Source organism: Carcharhinus amblyrhynchos, unplaced genomic scaffold, assembly GCF_965287045.1.
Source record: "Carcharhinus amblyrhynchos unplaced genomic scaffold, sCarAmb.v2.hapA scaffold_77, whole genome shotgun sequence".
Classification (NCBI taxonomy): Eukaryota; Metazoa; Chordata; class Chondrichthyes; order Carcharhiniformes; family Carcharhinidae; genus Carcharhinus; species Carcharhinus amblyrhynchos.
The window spans coordinates 887,770-911,495 of NW_027649817.1; the positions used below are offsets into that span (position 1 = coordinate 887,770).

The 23,726-nt window shown below is 41.4% G+C and overlaps 1 protein-coding gene across 1 annotated transcript in view; it reads right to left on the bottom strand.

Moving 5' to 3' along the window:
* Positions 1-4,803: 4,803 nt before the first annotated feature.
* Positions 4,804-23,726, bottom strand: part of LOC145337807 (uncharacterized) — a 41,240-nt gene continuing 22,317 nt past the window's right edge. The window contains exons 2-3 of the mRNA XM_080182660.1: positions 15,834-16,011; positions 4,804-7,236 (exon numbers count right to left, since the gene is read on the bottom strand). Of these exons, the coding sequence (XP_080038786.1) occupies positions 7,015-7,236; positions 15,834-16,011 (400 nt within the window). The 3' untranslated portion in view covers positions 4,804-7,014. The remainder of the gene's footprint in view (positions 7,237-15,833; positions 16,012-23,726) is intronic.

A 23,726-nucleotide genomic window follows, 5' to 3' on the forward strand; every position in this document is an offset into this window, starting at 1 on the left:
CTGTGGTGTTGGTGTGTCCACTGTGCTGTCAGGGAGGGAGTTCCAGGATTTTGACCAAGCAACAGATAATGTTTCAGTGTTGAGGGCTACTATTGATATGAGATAAACTGATACAGGATGAGGTGCAGGAGGTGAAATTATGCATCAAAGGTGGCTAAGTTGATAGCATTCTTGCCTCTTAGCTAGAAGGTTGTAATTTCAATTTCTGCTTCAGGACTTGAATACAGAAATATCAAGACTGATGTGCTGTGTAACACTGTCAGGGATGCTGTGTTTTGGATGAAGCTTTAAACTGACACTTTGTCTACCTTTCTCAGATGAACTCAACAGGTCCCAAAGCACTAATTTGAAGGAGAGTTATCCCCAGTGGCCTGGCCAATATTTACCCCTTAAGCAGCATCACAAAAAACAATTATCTGCTCATCACGTTGCAGCTGGTGGGAACTTGCTGTGCACAAACTGGCTGCCGTGTTTCCTAAATTGCAATAGTAATTACGTTAAAAAGTATTGCATTAATTAGCTGTGAGCTGTTTTGAATGTCATATGATCATGATGAGTTCTATATAAGTGCAAATCTTTTTTCTTTGATAGAGATGTGCTAGCTACATTTAAACAAAGTAGAATTGGAGCAATGAGAGAATCATGCTAAGATGATGCAACCAAGCAGAACCAGGGTCAAATTCTGCAGATATCGGAAAGGATAAGAGAGATGGAAAAAGTGAGTGCAGCCTTGATGTTCGTCAGGGGACAGGAAAGCTTAGATTTAAAAAAAACTTTCCTACCGCTGCCCCTTGTGGTGGAGAATATTTTAAGCATCTAATCTTTGCTGTCCACCCTTCTTAGTTTGGTTCATATTTTAGGAACTTGGAACAAAGGAGATTAATATTTTTAGTTTTTGAAAGGATCAAATGTATGTTATTATGAACTAAATTGTACTGATCCAGAAATCTGTGTTCAGTGTTGGGTTAGCTGATCTTAGAGGAAATAGTGATGATAGTACTTCATCTTGGCATAGTGCCTTCGAGTATTATCCTCCTCATCATCCACTTAGGACAGATGATGCTGAAGATTGTTCAGAGGGACTAGTTACAATCTGAATCACAAGGAATGACCATTTGGGAGAGTCACTGAAGGTCCACTGGTAGCTGTGGACCAGGGTCCCACCAACTTTCAGTACCTTCAGGAGAGGTGGAAGGAAGGAAATGTCTAGTCAGTTTAATCCCAGTTGGCATATTACTCAAATTAAGTCACACAATTGTCACATAACATTAATATTGAAGTGCAATTTATTACCTTATGTATAGGTGGAATTTAATTCCTGTGTAGACTAACAGCAAAAAGGATCTGAGATGAAGGAATCTGTTATCGGTGCCAATGCATCGCCTGCCACCTAGTGCAGATTGTGCATGTTTACACAAGCAGCTGATTGTATCATTAACCAACAGCAACCATAGTAACATTCCTGCATGATAAAAGAAGTTGCATATATTACTCACACTTCTCACTACTCCTGTTCCTGCCATGGAAAAGTTGAAGGAAGTTCTTAATGCAACAGAAAATGGGAAAAAACGTTTGTGTAATAAGAGCTTCCCTCCCTCCCTTTTATTTATTATTTTAAGTTCTTTTTATAGAAAATAACTACTTACAGATTTCACATCTCACAGCTCTATTAAAGGGTAAATTGATAAATGCACTATCTACTATGCTACTCAACCACACCATATTGGGAAGGCTCAATTCCCATGTGTGTGGAGTTAGCTGATTAATAAAAGTGTCCTGGCAAAAGGATAAAATCAGTTAGTGCTTCATTCTATCTGGTCCACTTGCATGATGGCAGTGATCTGTTGCAACTGACTCTTTCACAATCAAAGTTTGCCAGCTTTCACCATCTAGTGTCACCTCCAAAGAAAGTTCCAATAAGTGAGATATAAGAGGACACTCATTGGCTCTGTAAAAATTGGTACTTTTCAGAATAGGATTGAATTAGCAGGCACAATGAGGCCATCTGGCAGAAAGGGTAGTTTTTTTTTTCTCTGATAAAACACATGAACAGTCACAAATAGTCAGGGATGGAAGTGAAACAAAGAAGAAGGATAATACTTCTGGCACCTTACGTGCCCTGTATACAAGTGTCCGATAGGTGTTAACAAATGACAGCCATTATGAGACAAACTAAAAAGATAATCTCAGTAAGGGGATGCGACACTTTGGGTACCAGACATTGGTCATTGGCTAGAGCTATTCAAACAAGCGATTGATATAGGGCAAACAACCAGCCCTTGTGTGTTAACAGATATTCAGGAGTTAAGAAAGCAGTCCTCACCAGTCAGAAGACAACTGGGAAAGAGCTTCCTAACACCTCAGCCAGTTGGGACAACAAAAAACAAAGAGAACAGAAGATGCTGCCTCCTTTCTGGAATCGGTAAACTGCTCTTACCTGTTATGCCTCGCATACTTTTTCTGCCATAGACAGGTTTATGTATCACATTTAAACCTTTGCTTCTGAATAAATCACTTTAAATCACTTGAGTTTGACCCATTTTTGGGTAATTGATGATTCCTGAACCTAAACCTCACATCTACAATACTGTATTTTAGCAATACAGAACATCTTAAAGAAAATTGAAAGGAATATGCAGAAATTAGATTCATTAGACAGATGCACTGGTCTGTTCAGATGCATGATTGCACTAAATGACTATATGGAGACAAATGGAGAGGGTCATTGTCTTCTGGGAGTCCTCTGACACTTTGTATATCAATAGTCCTCTTAATATGGTTTACAGCCTCCATCTCATTTGCAAAAACTTATAGCTCCATCCATCCTGGTTCTCTGTTCAACAGTTGAATGGCTTTAAGATGTTGACTGAGCTGGTATCTAGTGCAGTTCTCTCTCCGTTTCATTTGGTAGCAACATGAAAGAAGTTTCAATGGGAGGTACCCCAACATCATTCAGCAACTAAAAGGCTCTCGTAAAGGAGAACGATAGTGCCTGGCCTTCACTTAGCAAATGGCTATAGCAAAATTATTAGTTCTAAACGAGACTTCAGAGATGTAGCATTCCTGAGATTAGCCTTCCATGAAGACATAGACTTTATGGTCTCCATATAAAGATGAATTAAATGGTTCTAGGCCATGACCTAGAATGTATTGAACAAAGGAGTGGTTTGCAAGAGATACTGAGGTGGAGAAAGTGCTTCAAAGACAATCGATTTAAGAAAGTTCAGGTTCCACAAGAAGCATCGTTTCACGCATTGGTTATCCATAAGTTCAGTGCATAAACTGGGTTACACCTGTTCCAAAAGAAAAATGATAAACCATGTGGAGATCAAAGACTCATGCAAACTCTTCGCTTGTGCAGGGCATCTGCCCACAAGATCATCATATAAAGCTGGACAAATACTGCTGGGAGAATTGGACAAGGACGATGTTGAAGCAGCGGGCTGATGGGGTGTTGTGTGGGGCAGTTACGTTTGTTTATATGAATCTCTCTGCTTTCTTTGAGAATTGCATTTGTTGCAAGTTCCAGTGATTTCTTGTGTAATTCTGTGCCAATAATACTAGTAGAGCTTATCAACAACTTGCACCAGAGCTTCCTGACAGTTGTTATTCTTAATCTCCACCCATATTGTTTCTACTTCCCTATCTTCTGAGCCAAGATCCTTTTTTCACTACTGTCCTTATTTAATAGAAGGCTGTACCACCTCCATTCTGCTTGGGCTTTCAAAATACTATGTACCATGGAATAGGTACTATCCAATACGTAACCGTGGGCAGAATTTTGTGTCCTCCCTTCTGGAGGGTTTGATAGCACGGGATCATATAATCACAAGGGAGGCTTGCATTGGAGATTTCACTGCCTTCCCAACTCCACCCTGATTAAGTGACAGGAAGACCCATGAATCATAGAATCCATTCAGTGCAAAAGGAGGCCATTCAGCTCATCGAGTCTGTACCAACCACAATCGCATCCGAGCCCTATTCCCCTAACCCCTCATATTTACCCTGCTAATCCTCCTAACACTTAGATTAATTTAGCATAGCCAATCAACCTAACCTGCACATCTTTGGATTTTGAATAGTCTTCTTGCTCAACCTCAAATTGAGGCACTCATCCAATCCCCTCTTGTATCAACCTGGCAGTGGGCCTGAGGATTCATCATCATTCACTTGCACCTGGGTCATTCCTCGATGCATTGTTCCAGAAGCTGCTACTGCTTCCCCTGTGTAGTGCTGCTGGGTGCAGAAGAGCTGCAAGCCTCTAACTGGCCAGCAGCTCATGGTAGGTGAGACCCCTGCCCCTGAGATCCTTGATTGTACGGAAGGTCTGCCACTGTGACCTTCATGACCTAGAAGGTCAAAAGTACATGGGAACACCATCCCTGAAGTTCCCCTTCAAGTCACAACATCCCGATTTGGGACTGTATTACCAACCCTTCAGCACCATTAGGGCAAATTCCTGAAACAGACTTCAAGGACTGCTCACCAACATTTTCTCAGGACTACAAATGGACAATAAATGACACTCTAGGCAGTAACAGTTGCATCCTGACGATCAAAATAATGATAATGTCATTTTGTACCAAATTTATGGTTCACGTTTTGCTGTGAATCCACATCAATGGGAACTGAGTTAAGACTGGCCAAATTTACTTCATAAAACACTTTCAAGTTGAAGACAGAATTTTCTATCCAAACATCTAGGCTGGATTTGGACTTAAGTTGCTACGGTCTTGAAGGACAGTATTCCACTCCCCAACCAATCTCAAGAAAACCTACACATCAAAAATTCTCTCACACGTCTAATTTATTTCATGATATAACTTTATTAACAAGTAGCAATTTTCAAAGTTCTATCTCCACGTTCTGGAAGCAGGATATTTTTCACCAATTATACAACAAAGGTAATTGGAGGAAGAGTTTAGACAGTATTCTCTTCACTCTATGTTGAGGTGCTATACATTGGGACTGAGGAAGAGGAAGGGAGCAAGTTGAAATGCTGTACATTGATTGCTCCCCACCCACAATTGCAGCTAATGAAGTAGAGAAAAAGAACCCGATTCCAAAGTTCTCCATTTCAAATTTAATTCCTGGCATAAATTACCACTGAAAACAATTAAAAATAAATATCTAATTTATTTTGTCAAACTTGTTCTCAATGGACTAGTCCAGAGACGATGACACAAGTTAATCATTGTAGTATCTGTGCTCCTTTATGATTTCATAATGTGAAAAATGCATATGGAGCAGCAATTGTGTGACTTCAGGATACTGAAGCTCTCAACCTTAAGTTTTATTCAGCTTTAATTAGATCAGGTTTAAACTTTAAAAAGCAGCTCACCATCATGGATTTGCTTTGAGAACAGATGTGCAGTTTCTGAACATTCTCACTTTGAAAGCTAAAATAGGATTCTGCAAAATATGCTAGCAAGGCAAATCAAATACATTTTATATACAGTGCTTTAACTGGTCTTTGTAGATAGACTCCCAACTGTGAGATGGAAACCAACCAACTTTAATAAAAATAATTGATGCTTTAATGCTTGGTGATTTCCTGAGCGACTATTGTTTCTGTTTAACTCACAAGGGATACTGTTCCCAAGCAAAAATCTGTGCTTTTGCCTGTAGAGGCAAATCTCCCCGTTGTATACATTTCTGATTTTGTTTTCAGCCACCGGTCATTATTCATTTTGAGGTTTTTTTCTGCAGTCATTCATGGTTATGTGTGCAAACATGTTGCGAGCAGAAACAAATATATCACTACAGATCCCAGTCACAGTCTGAGAAAGAAGAAGGGACAACAGAATTGTTCTGTAGTCACTTGATTAATCCCTATTATTAAAAACTGGACACTAGCAGAAAGAGGTTCCCCTTTTCCTCTAGCTGTGCCACAGAGATAAAAGGACCTCCAATATAAACCGGTGGTAGTGCACAATCAGCTGATGTCAATCAAGGACACCATAGTTGCCTTTGGTACCAGACAGGGGGAAGATAAATCAAGCAAATTCCCCATTGTTATTATTCATTATTCTTTGAACCTTACCTGAAAGTGCTCTAGTGTGGGTGTAAGGCAACAACCAGTTCAAGCTCTCATTGTGATAAAGAATGTCATGGACGGATTATATTACTGTTATAAAATAAAAATCCATGAGCAACAGGAAATAATCTGCAGTCACTGTGATGCAGTTCTGATTGGTGTATGGAAAAGATGACAACTAGCGAAGTATAAGGACATTTTTGAAATGTCATCAGTTCTGCAGCAGGATACTAGCATCAATAACAGTTGAATTGCATAGAGAACAGTTCTTATTCCTGGATATCAAAACAATTACGTAGACTGTCCAGCCAAAATGGATGGGAAAAGGAAACAGGGCATAAAGGAAACAGGGCATATCTGGTAAAACTGGTGTAAAAGATTGACGGAAAGCGGAGTATGAATGGATAAAGAAACATTGAACATTTTTTGTGCAACTTGTATCATGCTCGCCAAGGCACAAGCAATTGGTATAGCACACGTTATATGCGGTTTAAAAGCACTTTTAATTCTCCTTTAACACTAGGGAAGACACCTTACTCACTTTGCAAGCTCTGAATGATTTTTAGTTTCAGAACTTTCATTTCCCATATAAGCTTTCTGTGGACTCTGAACCAAACTGCCAATTTGATGTCAATGGGTAAGTTTTATGCAATCTCATGCCCACTAATAACAGGTTGTCCTAAAGCTTTCACATAGAATTCTTGCAACAAACGAATCAGAGCTACGTTTACCATCCAATCAATTGTGGAAAAAAACCATGTTCCAACCCAAAGGGTAACAAAGCCTTGTTCTCCTTTTCCCATCTCCTTATCACATCATTAATCCCCCCTTGGGAAAATCATTTAAAGACACAGGCCATTTACAGCAAGAAAAACTTTAAATCTGTTGCACTATTTGAGTGCAATTCCAGCATTTACTAGTGTAAGGGTACACAGAGGAAACCCATATAGTCACAGTATGTCAGGCACAATGCTGTTTTATTTGTTAGCTGTTTTGGTCTTCATTCTTTCACTCACTGACTGGAGAATGCTAGGCTTTTGTTCCATAACTTGCACTAGCACCACATCAATGTATTCTTCCAGATCCCGCACATGCACTTCCTTCTTCTGCAGCTCCAGTTCCTGCTGCAAGATTATTTTGATGAGCTCATCGTGTGTGAGATGGTAGTAGCGGGCAACTGGATCTGTGGGCTTGAATTCCTGAAATACAAGAAACCCAGTTTAAAAAAAAATACACCAGTAGGAAAATGATCAAATGAGCAGGGTCTCCCTTCCTGCCTCACTGACTGAGCATACAGTCTTGTGCACCACTACACCAAACCTGAGAAAGAACAGGTTAAACAAAGAACATCCCAGCACGGGAAACAAGCCCTTCGGCCCAACGAGCCCGCGCCGCCGCATCTTCCCACACCTACCCCGCCCTGTGTGTTCTAATGCTTGTCAATGGAGATACTGATCTCAGTCAAGGTGGAAGTTCAGGCATTGCAAATAGCCTCTGGGCCAGAATTTCTGACCTTTTTTTGCGGATGTCAACTTGACTCAGTTAATAGCACTTCTAACCAGAAATGTTTGGGGATCACGGTTTCACTCCAGGATTTGAGCACATTTTTCCAAGCTTCCAAGTAAAAGTAGGGAGGTCTTGCGGCAGCTGTATAGGGCATTGATGAGGCCGCAGCTGGAGTACTGTGTGCAGTTTTGGGCGCCGCACCTGCGCAAAGATATTTTGGCCTTGGAGGGAGTGCAGAGGAGGTTTACTAGGCTGATACCGGAGTTGAGGGGGTTGAGCTATGAGGAGAGGCTGAATAAACTAGGCTTGTACTCGTTGGAGTTTAGAAGAATGAGGGGAGATCTCATTGAGACGTATAAGATGATGAATGGGATGGATAGGATAGAGGTGGAGAGACTCTTCCCGCTCAAAAAAGACGGTAGGACTAGGGGGCACAGCCTCAAGATAAAGGGGGGGCGGTTTAGAACGGAGTTGAGGAGGAACTTCTTCACTCAAAGGGTGGTGAATCTCTGGAATTCTCTGCCCGTTGAAGTGGTGGAGGCTGCCTCGCTAAATATTTTTAAGACGCGGGTTGATGGGTTTTTGATAAGAGAGGGGATTAAGGGTTATGGGGAGAGGGCGGGAAGGTGGAACTGAGCCACGACAGATCAGCCATGATCTTATTGAATGGCGGGGCAGGCTCGAAGGGCTAGATGGCCTACTCCTGCTCCTATTTCTTATGTTCTTATGTTCTTCAGTGCAGTACCTAGAAAATACAGTATTATCAGAGGTGCTGTCCTATTATCGGGATATTAAACAGAGGATAAGGTTTGTTGGGGGTTGAATGGGGTATCTGACGTTTTTATTCATTCAGCAGACTGGTAGCCCCCTCAGCTGTCTAATATCATAGGAGGAGAACAAAGATATAGTTTAGAATCGCGAGGGATACATAAGGTTCAGAGGGAAGGTGAGAAAGCATAATAGAGAAGTGAAGAGGGATTTTGAGAAAAGTCTGGCAGACATCAATCATAAAGGAGGATCCCAAAGTCTATAAGTATATAAATAGTAAAAAAGGATGGTGAAGGAGTAGGGCTGATTAGGGACTAAGACAGAATTTATACATGAAGCATTACTGAGGTATTAAATGAGTATGTTGCATCTGTCTTTACCAAGGAGATAGATGCTACCCAGGACATGGTGATAGATGAGGAAACTCTGTCCCTAGTAGGGTTCAAAATTGATAAGGAGGAAGTATTGAATCGATTGTCAGTACTTGACAAGGCACCGAGAACAGAGGAGATGCATCCAAGGATATCGAAGGAAATGAGACTGGAAATTGCAGGGATGCTGACCATAATCTTACAATCTGCTCTAGACTCAGGGCGGGGAGACGGGATTGGGGTGGATTGAGGAAATGTATGTCCTTTTAAACTTCTGCACTTCCTCTTCACAGTTTACGATACTTCTGAGTTTTGTATCATCCACAAACATTGAATTGTTCAAAAATGATTGCAACGATAAGCCCAACAATTACAGACCAGTCTGTTTAACATCAGTGATTGGTAAGCTTCTAGAAACAATTATTCGGGATAAAATTAGTATTCACATGGAAAAGTGTGGGTTGATTAGGAAGAGATTTCTAAAGGGAAATCATGTTTAACTAACTTGATGGAGATTTTTGAAGAGGTAACAGAAAGGGTGGATGAAGATAAAAGTTGTTGACGTGGTGTACATGGAACATTCGATACAGTGCCACACAACAGACTTGTGAGAAAAGTTATGTCTCATAAAAGAGACAGTAGCTACATGGTTACAAAACTGTCTGAATAATAGGAAGCAGAGTGTAATGGTCCATTGATATTTTTCAGGTATGGGAAGGTTTGTAGTGGAGTTTCCCGGGGTCAATTTTGAGACCCTTGTTTTTGCTGATTTATTAATGATCTCGATCTTGGTATGCAAGGGTCAATTTCAAAGTTTGTGGATGATACAAAACTCAGACGTATTGAAGAGGACATTGTAGAACTTCAAAAGGATATGGACAATTTGGTAGAGTGGGCAGATAGGTAGCAGATGAAGTTCAATGTGGAGAAGTGTGAGGTCATGTAGGAAGAACATGGGTAGACAATATTAAATAAAGAGTAAAATTCTTAAGGGGGTGTAGAGATCTGGGTGCACATATGATCTTTGAAGGTTGCAGCAAGGTGGAGAGAGCACTTAATAAAGCAGAAAACATTAATAGGGACATAGAGTACAAGAGCAAGGAGGTTATGCTGAACTTATGCTGAACTTAGACCTCAGCTGGAACATTGTGTACAGTGCCACATTACAGGAAGGATGTGAACGCATTGGAGAGAATGAAGAGGATTACAAGAATGGTTCCAGCGATTAGAAACTTCAATTATAAAGAGGGATTGGAGAGTTTGGGACTGTTCTTGGAGAGAAGGCAGCTGAGAGGAGCTTTGATAAGAGATTTTCAAAATCATGAAGGGGCTGGACAGAGTGGATAGGGAGAAACTGTTCCCTACTGGTAAAGAATTAAGAACAAGGGGGCACAGATTTAAAGTGATTTGCAAAAGAAGCAATGTGATATGAGAAAAAACACTTTCATGCAGCAAGTGCTTTGCGTTTGGAATGTACTGGCTGGAAGTGTGGTGGAGACAGGTTTAATCAAGAAATTCAAGAGGGCATCAGCTGATTACTGAATAGAGACAATGTGCAGGGGTACAAGGAAAAGCAGGGGACTGGCACTAAGGTCATAATGCTCCTTTGAGGAGCCAGGGCAGACATGATGGACTGAATGGCCTCCTTCAGCACTGTAACAATTCTTGATTCTGTGAAATCAAAGATGGGAAAAAATGAAATAGGAGAAAGAAGATAAATATAACTAAAACCAATGGAGACTAATACTCTCACGTGTAACCCAATGTTGACTGTTGTTTTGGAAGGAAGGGGGAATTAAAGGAATGGTGTAACTAATTAAGCTGATTAACTGACAAACAAGCATTCACAAGAGAAAACAGCTTTTAATTGCCAGTCACCACCTCATTATCTTTGGAGCTAAGGGTGTTCCTTCCTGGTTATTATTGCGATGAGGTCCTATTATGTCCCACCATATTCAGTCCTCTCCAATATATAATAATTGAACATGGCCAGCAGGTCTCCAAGTCCCTTCTTATTTTAAATAACCAGACTAAACCCATCATTTACTGGCAGCCGATACTTTCTATGAAACTTTCAAATAGACTACAATCACCGTCTTGCATGAAAAGGGCAAAGACCTCAACAGCTGTGTCCCCTGCAGGCTCATATCTTTCCTCTACTACAATTAAACAATGCTCGCCTTCAGGCTAGACTCTGTCAACTGGAGTAGTCCATCCAGACCAAAGCTGGCTCACTGAAGAAAGAGCAGTCTGTCTGCATGAGACAATGTTTCACACCTGTGCAACATTACAACATACTCATCTAGAATACAGAAAGGATTTGCAAGCTGCAGAATGCAGTTACCTCCCTCTCTGAGCTCAAGTGGCTGCTTTTTGGAGACAAACTCAGTTTTGCAAGGATAGTGGGGTCAAGAGATCTAATTGCTCCTGAGAAGGTAGTGTTGAGTTGCTATCTTGAACCACTGTTGTCCATGTGGTGAAGATACACTCACAGTGCTATTACGGATCCAGCAACAGTGAATTCCATTTATTTCCTTTTTTGCTCCCACCGAGTTAGGCCGAGATTAATGGTGTTTTCTATATTTCCAATCCTAATGCCTCCTTCACTACATCTTCCCAGAAGTTTTAAGAAGGTGAAAGATACAGAAAAGTAAAGAGGTTTACAGAACAAACTCCAAGGATGGGATGAAAAAGCTATGAGCAGAGAACAGGTCTAACACTGTACAGTAAAGCAGAGAAGCTTAGTAGCCCAGGTACGGAACAGCAGAGGACACAAGCTGGAATGTATGCCTAAAAGAGGAGAGAGATTCCAGAGAGAATTGTAGCCCCTTTCACATTCTCAAGACATCCCAAAATATTTCACAGCCAATGAAATACAAAACACAGCAGCCAATTCACTCACAGCAAGTCTCTCAAAGAGCAAATCTGTTTTATTGATGTCAGCTGAGGGATAAATATCAGCCCAGATCCTGGAGAGAATTTCCTGACTCTGAATAGTACCATGGGATCTTTTCTGACTGAGTAGGTGGGTCAGTCCACTGTTGAACATCTCATCCAAAGCATGGCACCTCTGACAATACACTCTTGAGCAAAATTATCAGCCTAAATTTTCATGTCCCAGGAGTGGAGCTTGAACCTATGATCTTTGAACTCAGGGTGCGTGTTACCACTGAGCCAAAACTCGTACCTAATTGCAGTGCGACATGTTTTTGTATTTACCATTTTTAAAAATTCTTTCATAGGATGTAGCATTACTGGAAAGGCCAGAATTCACTGCCGATCCCTAATTGCCCTTCAACTTGCTGAGCCATTTCAGAGAGTAATTAAGAATCAACCACATTGCTGTGGGTCTGGAGTCACACATAGGCCAAACCGGGTAAGGATGACAAATTTCCTTGCATAAAGGTTAATTACATACAAGGGTCTTAATGACAATTGATGACAGTTTCATGGTCACTACTACTTTGTAATTTGAGTTTCAGATTTTATTAATTAAATTTAAATTCCACCAACTGTCCTGGTGAGATCTGAAACCATGTACCCAGAGGATTAGGCTGGACCTGTGGATTACTAATTGAATGACATTACCACTACACCACCAAAATAAAAATTAGAACTTATAATGAAAATACAAAAAGTATGTCTATGCATCCGCTGAATTTCACACCTGTAAACTATGCATGTCAACTCACCATATACAATGCTATGTGAGATCAAGCAATCATATTCCTAAAGTTTCTCCTGTTTGTGTGTGATCTAATATTTCCCATGCTGCTGTACCTTCTGCTACTTTAGATCCCAAGTGCAGCAAAGAGATTTTTATGTTGTGGGTAACTTTTCAGTTATGCCCACATTCTCACCTTGGCTGGGCAGCAAGTGCAGCTTCAGGATGAGCAGGGAAAGGAAGAAACAGAAAAACTGCACGAAGAGCGCTTTTATAGGGCAGCAGGAGGGGAAACGGTGCAAGTAGCATTAATGGGAACAGGAGCTAAATTTATCCATAGATCTCCAAGATTAGGAGTCATGATCTATGGAATCTCTTCTGTTGCACGTATCTGCATTCTCACAAGGACTCTCACTCTCATACTCTCCTCGACATTGGACTTGACCAATCTTGGGACAGGCAGAGTCACTGAATAGTGCTTTATTGATCCTTGCTGGTTATGGCAGTGAATTCTATAGTCTGACTGCTACCACCTAACAACCTGAATGGAAACTACCTCAGCAGGTTGTTAGTCTTTAGTGTGTATTTTTTAAGCTTGGAAGGCAATAAACAGAAGAGAACAAAAAAAGTAGAGATGTTGTCTCTAAACGAAAAGGTGAGGCATTGAATGAATACTTTTCTTCAATGTCCACTAAGGAGAGTGGCCATGTTTTTGAGAATGCGTGGGTGATACAGGCTGATAGGATGGAGGAGGTAGATGTTCTGAGGGAAGATGTATTAGCAATTTTGAAAATTTTGAAAAACCTGAGAATCGATAAGTCCCCTGGGCTAGATGGGATACATCCTGGGATACTTTGGGAGGCAAGGGATGAGATTGCGGAGTCTTTAGCTTTGATCTTTGGGTCTTCACTGTCCATGGGGATTTTGCCTGAGGACCGGAGAGTGGCGAATATTGTTCCTGTCTTCAAGAAAGGAAGTAGGAATGACCCTGGTAGTTATAGGCCAGTTAATCTCAGTGGTAAGTTAATACAAAGGGACCCAAGAGATAGGATTTATGACCATTTGGAAAGATGCAGTTTAATCTGAGATGGTCAGCACGGTTTCGTGAGAGGTAAGTCCTGCCTCACAAATTTGATTGATTTCTTTGGGGAGGTAATTAAGTGTGTAGACGAAGGTAGAGCAGTTGATGTCGTATACGTGGATTTTAGTAAGGCGTTTGATAAGGTTCCCCATGATAGGCTTATAAAGAAAGTAAGGAGGTGTAGGATAGAAGGAAATTTGGCCGATTGGATAAGTAACTGGCTGTCTCATAGAAGACAGAGTGTGGTGGTGGAAGGAAAATTTTCAGACTGGAGTTACCAGCGCTGTATCACAGGGATCAGTGCTGGGTCCTCTGCTACTTGTGACTTTTAACAATGACTTGGAAGAGGGGCCTGAAGGATGGTTTAGTAAATTTGCTGATGACACCAAGATTGGTGGAGTAGTGGATGAGGTGGAGGGCTCTTGCAGACTGCAAAGAGACATTGATAGGATGCAGAGCTGGGCCGAAAAGTGACAGATGGAGTTTAACCCTGATAAAAGTAGAGTGATTCATTTTGGTAGGACAAACTTGAATGTGGATTACAGGGACAGTGGCAGGGTTCTGAGGAATGTGGAGGAACAGAGAGATCTTGGGGGTTCATATCCACAGATCTCTGATGGTTGCCACTCAAGTGGATAGAAGCGTGAAGAAGGCTTATAGTGTGTTAGCATTTATTGACAGGGGGTTTGAGTTTAAGAGCTGTGGGGTTATGCTGCAACTATACCAGATGGTGAGACCACATTTGGAATATTGTGTTCAGTTCTGGTAACCTCCCTACAAGAAGGATGTGGAAGCATTGGAGAGAGTGCAGGGGAGATTTACCAGGATGCTGCCTGGTTTGGGGCATAGGTCTTATGAGGAAAGGTTGAAGGAGCTGGGGCTTTTCTCTTTAGGGCAGAGGAGGATGAGAGGCGACTTAATAGAGGTTTATAAGATGATGAGGGGGATAGAAAGAGTAGACGTGCAGAGACTATTTCCTCGGGTGGATGTAGCTGTTACTAGGGGGCATAACTATAAGGTTCATGGTGGGAGATATAGGAGGAATGTCTGAGGTAGATTCTTCACTCAGAGAGTGGTTGGGGTATGGAATGGACTGCCTGCTGTGATAATGGAGTCAGACACTTTAGGAACTTTCAAGCGGTTTTTGGATTGGCAGGTGGAACACACCAGAATGATGGTGAGTGGGATAGCTTGATCTTGGGTTTGGACATAGCTCGGCACAACACTGAGGGCCAAAGGGCCTGTACTGTGTTGTACGGTTCTATGTTCTATAAAAAAAAATGCTGGCTGGATTTCCTCACTAGTCCCAACTGAAAGTTCAAGCCAAAAATGATCAGATCTTGCAGCCATTTCATCAATGCTCAGGTGTTTCTTAATCTCATTAAATTGAAGAATATAAGCTAAGAAAAGCACCAAATCCATACCATACAGCTCTTCTCCAAAGATGAAAATTTAAACTCAATTTATTTAACACTTCCAGCACAAATGCTTAGCAACCTACAATCGGATTAGATTTCCAATTTTTAAACATGATTTATACTTACGTCCTTTCAAAAGGAAACAGAAAAGACAAGAGCAGCTTTGTGTGTGTGGATTATTTTCCTTTCAATAATGCTTAAACACTTGAAGGTAAACACATGAAGAGTAGTTGTTTCTTGATGTGCCTAAAAATTTGGCCGGAATAATTATGGAGCACAGTCCATCTCCCCCTACCCCGCCACCATCACAATCCAAGCAGTTGGGGGATACTTGTGTCTGAAAATCAAAGGTGAGGTCAGTTTTGAGAGTGGAGATACATCCATGCAGATTTTTAAAAGACAGATGTAAAGAGTTGAAGAGATTTGGTTGCATTGTATGTGAATCTTCATAAAATCCATAGAAACCCTACAGTGCAGGAGTCCATTTGGCCCATCCATCTGCACCAGCTCTCCAAAAGAGCATCTTACCTAGCATCACCCATCCCCCGCCATCCTATCCATTTAACATGGCTAATCCACTTAACCTACACATTTTTTCGGCAATTTACTGTGGTCGATTCACCCAACCTGCACATCTTTAGAGTGGGGGAGGAAACCCACGCAGACACAGGAAGAACGTGCAAACTCCACACAGTCACCTAAGGCCGGAATTGAACCCGGGTTCCTTGCACTGTGAGGCAGCAGTGCTAACCATTGTGCCGCCTCACCCACTCACACCCAGAATCCCACAATCTCAATTACTTTGGGCCTGTTCACGTTTTTCTGAATGAAAATCAAAAAAAACTTTTGAGTTTTGTTAGCCAACACAGATGCAGCAGAGTGTGAATTTCTCTGTACACTGGCTCACAGGACATTATGCAGCTGTTTACTCGACCCACATGGTAAGGCAACAAATGTGCAAATGTTAATATCAGGGTTCTCCAATTACCTTCACTGTTTCCTGCTCCTCCTGACCAGGTGCTGGTGACCTGACGGGACTAATGCTCCCTGTTGTCACATTCTTCAGCTTCTCGAGCCCGCTGCTTAGTGTGCTGCCAATACCCGACAGACCAGATTTCTTCTCCGGAATCTGCACAGTGCTGCTGATAGGCTTCACGGGATGAGGGCTGATGAGACAACAGAAAATGTCACTTATATGATCTGCAACAACCATTTGGCGTGAAAACCCTTTACTAAAAGGAGAAAAAAATTGGCATTTGCTGGGATGCAGATCCTCAGAGACCAACAGATTTCCGTTACTTTATTTTGACATAGTTTGCATACCTCTCACTGCCCAATTGCCCTCATTTTATATGAGGAGTCAGAGATATTTTGAAAATTCATGTTTCTTTTTATTGACTTGTTCATGGGATATGGACGTTGGTGGCTGTGCCAGTATTTATTGCCATCCTGGAAGCATTTAAGAGTCAGCCACATTGTGCTGGCTCTGGAGTCACATGTAGGCCAGACCAGGTAAGGACAACAGATTTCTTTCATAAAGGACATTAATGAACCGAATGGGTTTTTACAACAATCGACAATGGTTTCATGGTCATCAGTAGATTCTTAATTCCAGATTTTTATTGAATTTAGATTTCACCATCTGCCATTGTGGGATTTGAACCCTTAACTCTTAATCTCATTGAATTGAAGAATATAAGCATAAGCAACTAGAAGCTAAGAAAAGCACCAAATCCATACCATATAGCTCTTCTCCAAAGATGAAAATTTAAACTCAATTTATTTAACACTTCCAACACAAATGCTTAGCAACCTAACAAATCCTTTCAATAGGAAACAGAAAAGATTTGTTTTTGAGTCAGGTTTCTGTTATAGCCACAACATCATTACAGGAAGGATGTGGAAGCCATTGAAAGGGTGCAGAAGAGATTTACAAGGATGTTGCCTGGATTGGGTGGTGTGCCTTATAAGGATAGGTTGAGAGAGCTCGGTCTTTTCTCCTTGGAGAGACGAAGGATGAAAGGTGACCTGATGGAGGTGTATAAGATGTTGAGAGGTATTGATCAGGTGGCTTTGTGTGCATTACACTGGCTCTCTGGTTTACTAGTCCAGTGACAATACCACTACTTCACTGTCTACTTTTCTACCACTTTAACTTTTCTATCTTTCCTAAATGCCATAATTTAAAATGATTAAAGGATTTTCTAGTGCTACTGGGGAGGGTATACACTAAACTGGTAGGGGTGTGGGAACCGGAAGGTAATACTAGAGAAGAGGTGAAAAGGATACTGGGAGAAAGAGATAGCACTAGAGTAGGGAATAGTAACTTAATTAATGTAGTCAGAGGAAGGGAATAAGGAAAAACATCTAAATCAGGGTTACAGTGTACGTGAATGCACAAGAGTGGTTACTAAGATTGGTGACTTATAGGCATAGATCGCTATAGAAATATGATAGAAAAGAAAAACATAGAAAAAAAACTACAGCACAAACAGGCCCTTCGGCCCACAAGTTGCGCCGATCATATCTCTATCTACTAGGCTTACCTATAACCCTCAATCCTATTAAGTCCCATGTACTCATCCAGAAGTCTCTTAAAAGACCCTATCGAATGTGCCTCCACCACCACCGATGGCAGCCGATTCCACACACTGACCACCCTCTGAGTGAAAAACTTACCCCTGACATCTCCTCTGTACCTACTCCCCAGCACCCTAAACCTGTGTCCTCTTGTGGCAGCCATTTCAGCCCTGGGAAAAAGCCTCTGAGAAGCCACCTGATCAATACCTCTCAACATCTTATACACCTCCATCAGGTCACCTTTCATCCTTCGTCTCTCCAAGGAGAAAAGACCGAGCTCTCTCAACCTATCCTTATAAGGCACACCACCCAATCCAGGCAACATCCTTGTAAATCTCTTCTGCACCCTTTCAATGGCTTCCACATCCTTCCTGTAATGATGTTGTGGCTATAACAGAAACCTGACTCAAAGAAGGGCCAGACAGGGTATTAAATATTCCAGGATAGAAGGTGTTTATGAAAGGTAAGGAAGAAAAGGAGAGCATTGCAGTGCTGGAAAAAGAGGATATCCCAGAGTGGTCAAGGGCAGAATCTGTTTGGCTAAAGCTGAGGAAAACATTGCTCAGTATAGTCTTCAGTCCATCAACAAGTGGAAAGAATGTAGAGGAACAAATTTGCAGCAAGAAAATTACAGAGGGGTGTAAGAATTATCGGGTAGTTACAAGCAGGACTTTAATTATCTAAATATAGACTGAGATAGTGAAAATGTAAAAAGTGAAGAGGGACGAGGGTTCCCTGGATGACGAAAGAGAGAGACCAATGATGAAAATATGTATTTATGATAATCATCAGGGAGAAAATACAATCGAGAACCATGGTTAACTTTAGAATGTTCAGAGGGGAATTTTAAAAAAATAAGAAAAACAAAGAGATTATGAAAAGAGACTGTCATGGGGTAATGGTTAGATAATTTCTTGTTGGAGATGGTCATTCCCTGGCACTTGTCTGTTGCACTTGTTTGTCAGTCCAAGCCTGAATATCGTCCAGGTCTTGCTGCATTTGGACGTGAACTGCTTCAGTATCTGAGGAGTCGCAAATGGTGCTGAACATTGTGCAATCATCGGCGAACATCCCCACTTCTGACCTTATGATGGATGGAAGGTCATTGATGAACTAGGTGAAGATGTTGAGCCTAGAACACTATGTTGATAAAGCACCAGGTTTGGATGAGACTGAAGGAAGTGAGAGTAAAAATTGCAGAGGCACTGACCACAATTTTCCAATTTTCCTTCAACTCCAGAGGACTGAAGAATTAAAATTGTTGCATCCTTGTTCAAAAAAGGGTGTAAAGATAAGCCCAGCAACTACCGGTCATTCAGTTTAACTTCAGTAGTGTAAAAATGTCAATAAATCATAATTTGTGATATAATTATTAATCACTCAGACAAATGCAGGTTCATTAAGGAAAGCCATCATTGATTTAAGGGAAAATAGACTCTCGTTTGGTCTTAGCTGGAGTATGGCATCCAATTCTAGTGTTGTGTTTTAAGAAGAATGCATTGGAGAAAGAGCAGAAAAGATTCATGGGAATGGTTCCACAGAGGAGGAACTTTAGTAATAAAGTTATATTAGAGAAGATGAGACTACTTCCTTAGAGAAAAGCCTGACAGATTTGATAGAGGAGTCTGAAGAGAGCAAATAGGCAGAAACTGTTCCCACTCATGAATAAGATCCACAGATTTAAAGTAATTGGCAAACGAAGCATTAGCCACATGAGGAAAAACTTTTTCACATCAGCTGGTTAAGATCTGGAAGGCACGAGCATGGTGGAGGCAGGTTCAATTGAAGCATTCAAAAGGGAATCAGACTGTTATCGATAAAGGAAGAATTGCAGGATTACGGAAGAGGACAGAGGAATTGCTCATTTGGAGAGCCAGTGCAGATACAGAGCACTGAATGACCTTCTGTGCCGTAAAAATTCTAAGATTCTGTAGATAGACCACAGACAGTTCTGGCCATCACATGATATGATTGCATTAGGACTGGTAGACAAATGATTGACAAGGTTTCTGCCAGTAGCAATAGGAAGATTGATTAGGCTGGGGTTGGTTTCTTTGGAATAAATGAGGGCGAGGAGAAATTTAACAGGTCTATAAAGTTATGAGGAGTCTGGATAGAGCAAATAAGAAAGACCTATTTCCCTTACCAGGGAGGTCATTAACTAGAAGACATAGATTTAAAGTAACTATTTGAAGGACGAGAGGGTGTTGGGGGTGTCTGGAATTCATTGCCTGAAAGGGTGGTAGAGGCAGAAACCTTCAATGCATTAGAACCTGGATTTGTACTTGCTTTATGATAACTTACTGGGCTAAGAACCAAGAGCTGGAAAGTGGGTTTAGACTGGATAGCCTGTTTACAGTCAGCATGGAAACATTGGGCCAAATGGCTGCCTTCTGTGCCCTATATCTATGTTTGATAGGAAACCTCACATTGATGGAAACAACATAAGGGGATATAACCCAAAATTGGAGCTCAGCTGTTCAGGAGTGATGTCAGAAAGCACAGAAAGGGTAATGGGAACCTGCAACCCTCCCTAAAGGCTGTACCGGAGATCAGATGGAACTTTCAAGAATGCAATCGATAAATCTTTATTGGGTTAAGAGTCAAGGTATGTACAAAGAGGTACAGATTAGCTGGAATCTAACAATGGCAGAACAAACTCTAGTGACTAAACAGCCTACTTCTAATGTCCTAATTCTGTTCCACCCATGCAACATATAAATGTGTCACACCACACAGTGAGCATGAGTAAGCACTATGACAAAAGAGTATTACCATCAAGCCCAAGCCTTAGCTCCCAAATACACTTTCCAGCAGAGGTCACTGGATAGTGATAAAGGGCAGACATCTCTTCCCTCCTTCAGAGACACTGAGGCTAAATGCAACTTTGCCAGAGTTTTCTGGTCCATATCATTCAGTATCACAGTACACATACTCATTGAGGACTGAAAAGGAGAGGGATGGGGGGGATAGAAAGACACTGAGTGATTCACATTCAGTGTTACTAAAATAAAGCCTTCAGTCACTTCATATAGCCAAATAGAGCTCTTAAAACAGGCAGTATTTCTCTGGGAACACGGGAGTTACATATCCACTGCAATTTCTCAACCTTTTTGTCTCAGATCCCAGGCTACATCATAAAATAATGTGTCGAATTCACCATTAAATAAGTAATGTTACTTAGATGGGCCAGAGTACGACTGGCGTGTGAAATGGAAACAGTCACTGGCTCAGGATGGTGGTATGTTGAAGTAGATTAGAGTGACTGTTTCCATTTCATACATCAGTATTGAATTCAGCGCGCGTTATTTTAAGATGTGACTGCCAACTACCCTCTTGACTGTTTCTTTCCAGAGATCAGGACTGACTCATTGGGAGTGAAAAGAGATATTCTTTATAGTAGGAGGCTTAACTTCAAGAACCAAAACTGTCCCTGTTGCCCCAGCGCAGAGATATCAAAAATCAAGACTCAATTCCTGCTTTTAGTTTTCTCTACTTATGCACTGCAATACCAGCTGCTGGATCAATTTGTTTGGTTTCAAGAAATAATTTTACTCTGAAGCACAATACCAATCTCAAACACACTACAAAGCTGTAGACACCTTCAAGCCACAGCACAGACACTTTGGCCCACCAATCAGGCTTCAAAAAGAACCAAGACTTGTTTTGACTTCAGCCAACACACCAAAAGCAGATTCAGCAGTCATTCCATTCCCACCTGCTTTGAGTTGTCATTTTTTGCAAAATAACAACAGTTGCTGTCCCTCAAAATAATTAATTTGCCTAGGGAGCTGTCTGCAAGACAGGAGAGACAGGGGTAAAAGTCCCAAAAATGAAGTACGAAGTGAATTGGAATCTATTTCCAATAAATGATAGGTGAGTTGCAAAATCTAGTCTTGGTCCAATTTCTGTAATCAAAACAAAAACGACTGGTTCTGGGAAGGTGGCGAAGCCACAATATACTGCCAAGCTTGGACAGAGACATGAATGGAACAGAGACATGTAACAAAGACCTTGCTTTTACATTTGTATAACTACATTCCATGCTCAAACTCGCCTTTGAAATGGAGCAATCTAATTAACTCTCTTTCCTCAGTGTGCTGGTTGAGAAATCCATAATTGGTTTCTAGTACTGTTTACCACAAGCCTACCTTCAGGTGACACAGTGATTAGCACTGCTGCCTCACAGTTTCAGGGACCTGGGTTCGATCCTTGGCTTGTGTCACTGTCTGTGTGGACTTTGCATGTCCTCCCTCTATCTGTGTGGGTTTCCTCCGGGTGCTCGGTTTCCTTCCATAGTCCAAAGATATGCTGGTTAGGTGCAGTGGCCATGCTCAATTTTCTCTCAGCTTGTACTCGTTAGAGTTTAGAAGAATGAGGGGAGATCTCATTGAGACGTATAAGATGATGAATGGGATGGATAGGATAGAGGTGGAGAGACTCTTCCCGCTCAGAAAGGATAGTAGGACTAGGGGGCACAGCCTCAAGATAAAGGGGGGGTGGTTTAGAACAGAGTTGAGGAGGATTCACCACTCAAAGGGTGGTGAATCTCTGGAATTCTCTGCCCGTTGAAGTGGTGGAGGCTACCTCGCTAAATATTTTTAAGACGCGGGTTGATGGGTTTTTGATAAGCGAGGGGATTAAGGGTTATGGGGAGAGGGCGGGAATGTGGAGCTGAGCCAAGACAGATCAGACATGATCTTATTGAATGGCGGGGCAGGCTCGAAGGGCTAGTTGGCCTACTCCTGCTCCTATTTCTTATGTTATGTTCTTATGTACCCAAACAGGTGCCAGAGTGTGGCAACTAGGGGATATTCACAGTAACTTCATTGTACTGTTAATGTAAGCCTACTTGTGACTAATAAACAAAGTTTAAATCCTACCTTCACTGGTCAATAAATGCATGGGAATTTCTATAGATCCATGTGCAATAAGAATTGCCTTATCTATAATGTCCTGTATAGGACCCTAGCCATTAGCCCATTGTGGAATCCTGATGCCAAGATAGGGCACATCAAAGCTATCCTGTGGCAGAATGGCTACCTCAATCAAACAATTCCTCGATGTGTATTGTACTCGCTCATGAATTAGCTGAAGGCTACCACTTTCGGAATTAAAGTGTCTATTTCAAATTACCCTGGAAGTATAAGGTGTCTCAAACCACTGGGTGAAGCTAGCTGTTGCACATTGCTACTATGCAGTAGTAACACAAGTGGTATTCCACAAGTAATTGCTACCATCGAGCCAAAAATGACAGAGAAATGAAGCATGTGGTGTCAAATTTCAGTGCCAGAGTGAAGCCAGTTGTGTTGACCATAAGCCCCAACTGCTGACACATCATATCGAACAGCAAGTCCCTTTTTCTGTTTGCAATAAGCAGAGTACTGACTGTACTCAACCAAATTGTAGAGATGCCAGCATTGGACTGGGGTAAACACACTAAGAAGTCTCACAACACCAGGTTAGAGTCCAACCAGTTTATTTGATAGTAATCTTACAAGCTTTCAGAAACGGTGTTCCTTCGTCAGGTATGTGCACCTGACGAAGGAACACCGTTTCTGAAAGCTTGTAAGATTACTATCAAATAAACTGGTTGGACTCTAACCTGGTGTTGTGAGACTTCTTACTGTGTACTCAACCAACCCATGCTTACAAAGCTCAGAACATAAATGTGATTCTGCGATTGACAACACCTACTGAATTATTCTGAATGCGCTAAAATTTATGGTAACAACCAAACTAAGATTATCAGTTGGGCTGATTATGCTTTCTACAGGCTCTATGTATTTAAATGCAGGGAAGAATGCTCAAAATGCCAGAAGAATTCCCTGCTGTGGCTTCTATGGCTATATAAATATGAAGTGAGCGGGTAAATTAAATGTGGAACCGCTACTGAACGAGGTGAGTGAATTGATAACATGAAATAAAGAAATGGTAGATGTGCTAAATAAATGTTTTGCAATAGTCTTCACCATGGAAGACATTGCAGATATCCCTACGTTATCAGATGGGCTGATTTCAAATACCACGGTTGAACATCGAGCAGATAGTGAAACAGATCCTGAAAAGATGTAATAATAAGAGTTGTCGTGATGGGAGACTTTAATTTCCCAAATATCAATTGGAATCTCCCGAGGGTAAGGGGTTTGGATGGGGAGGAGTTTGTTAGGTGTGTTCAGGAGGGTTTCCTGACACAGTATGTAGATAAGCCTGCAAGAGGTGAGGCTGTGCTTGATTTGGTATTGGGTACTGAACCTGGACAGGTGTTGGATCTCTCAGTGGGAGAGTATTTTGGGGATAG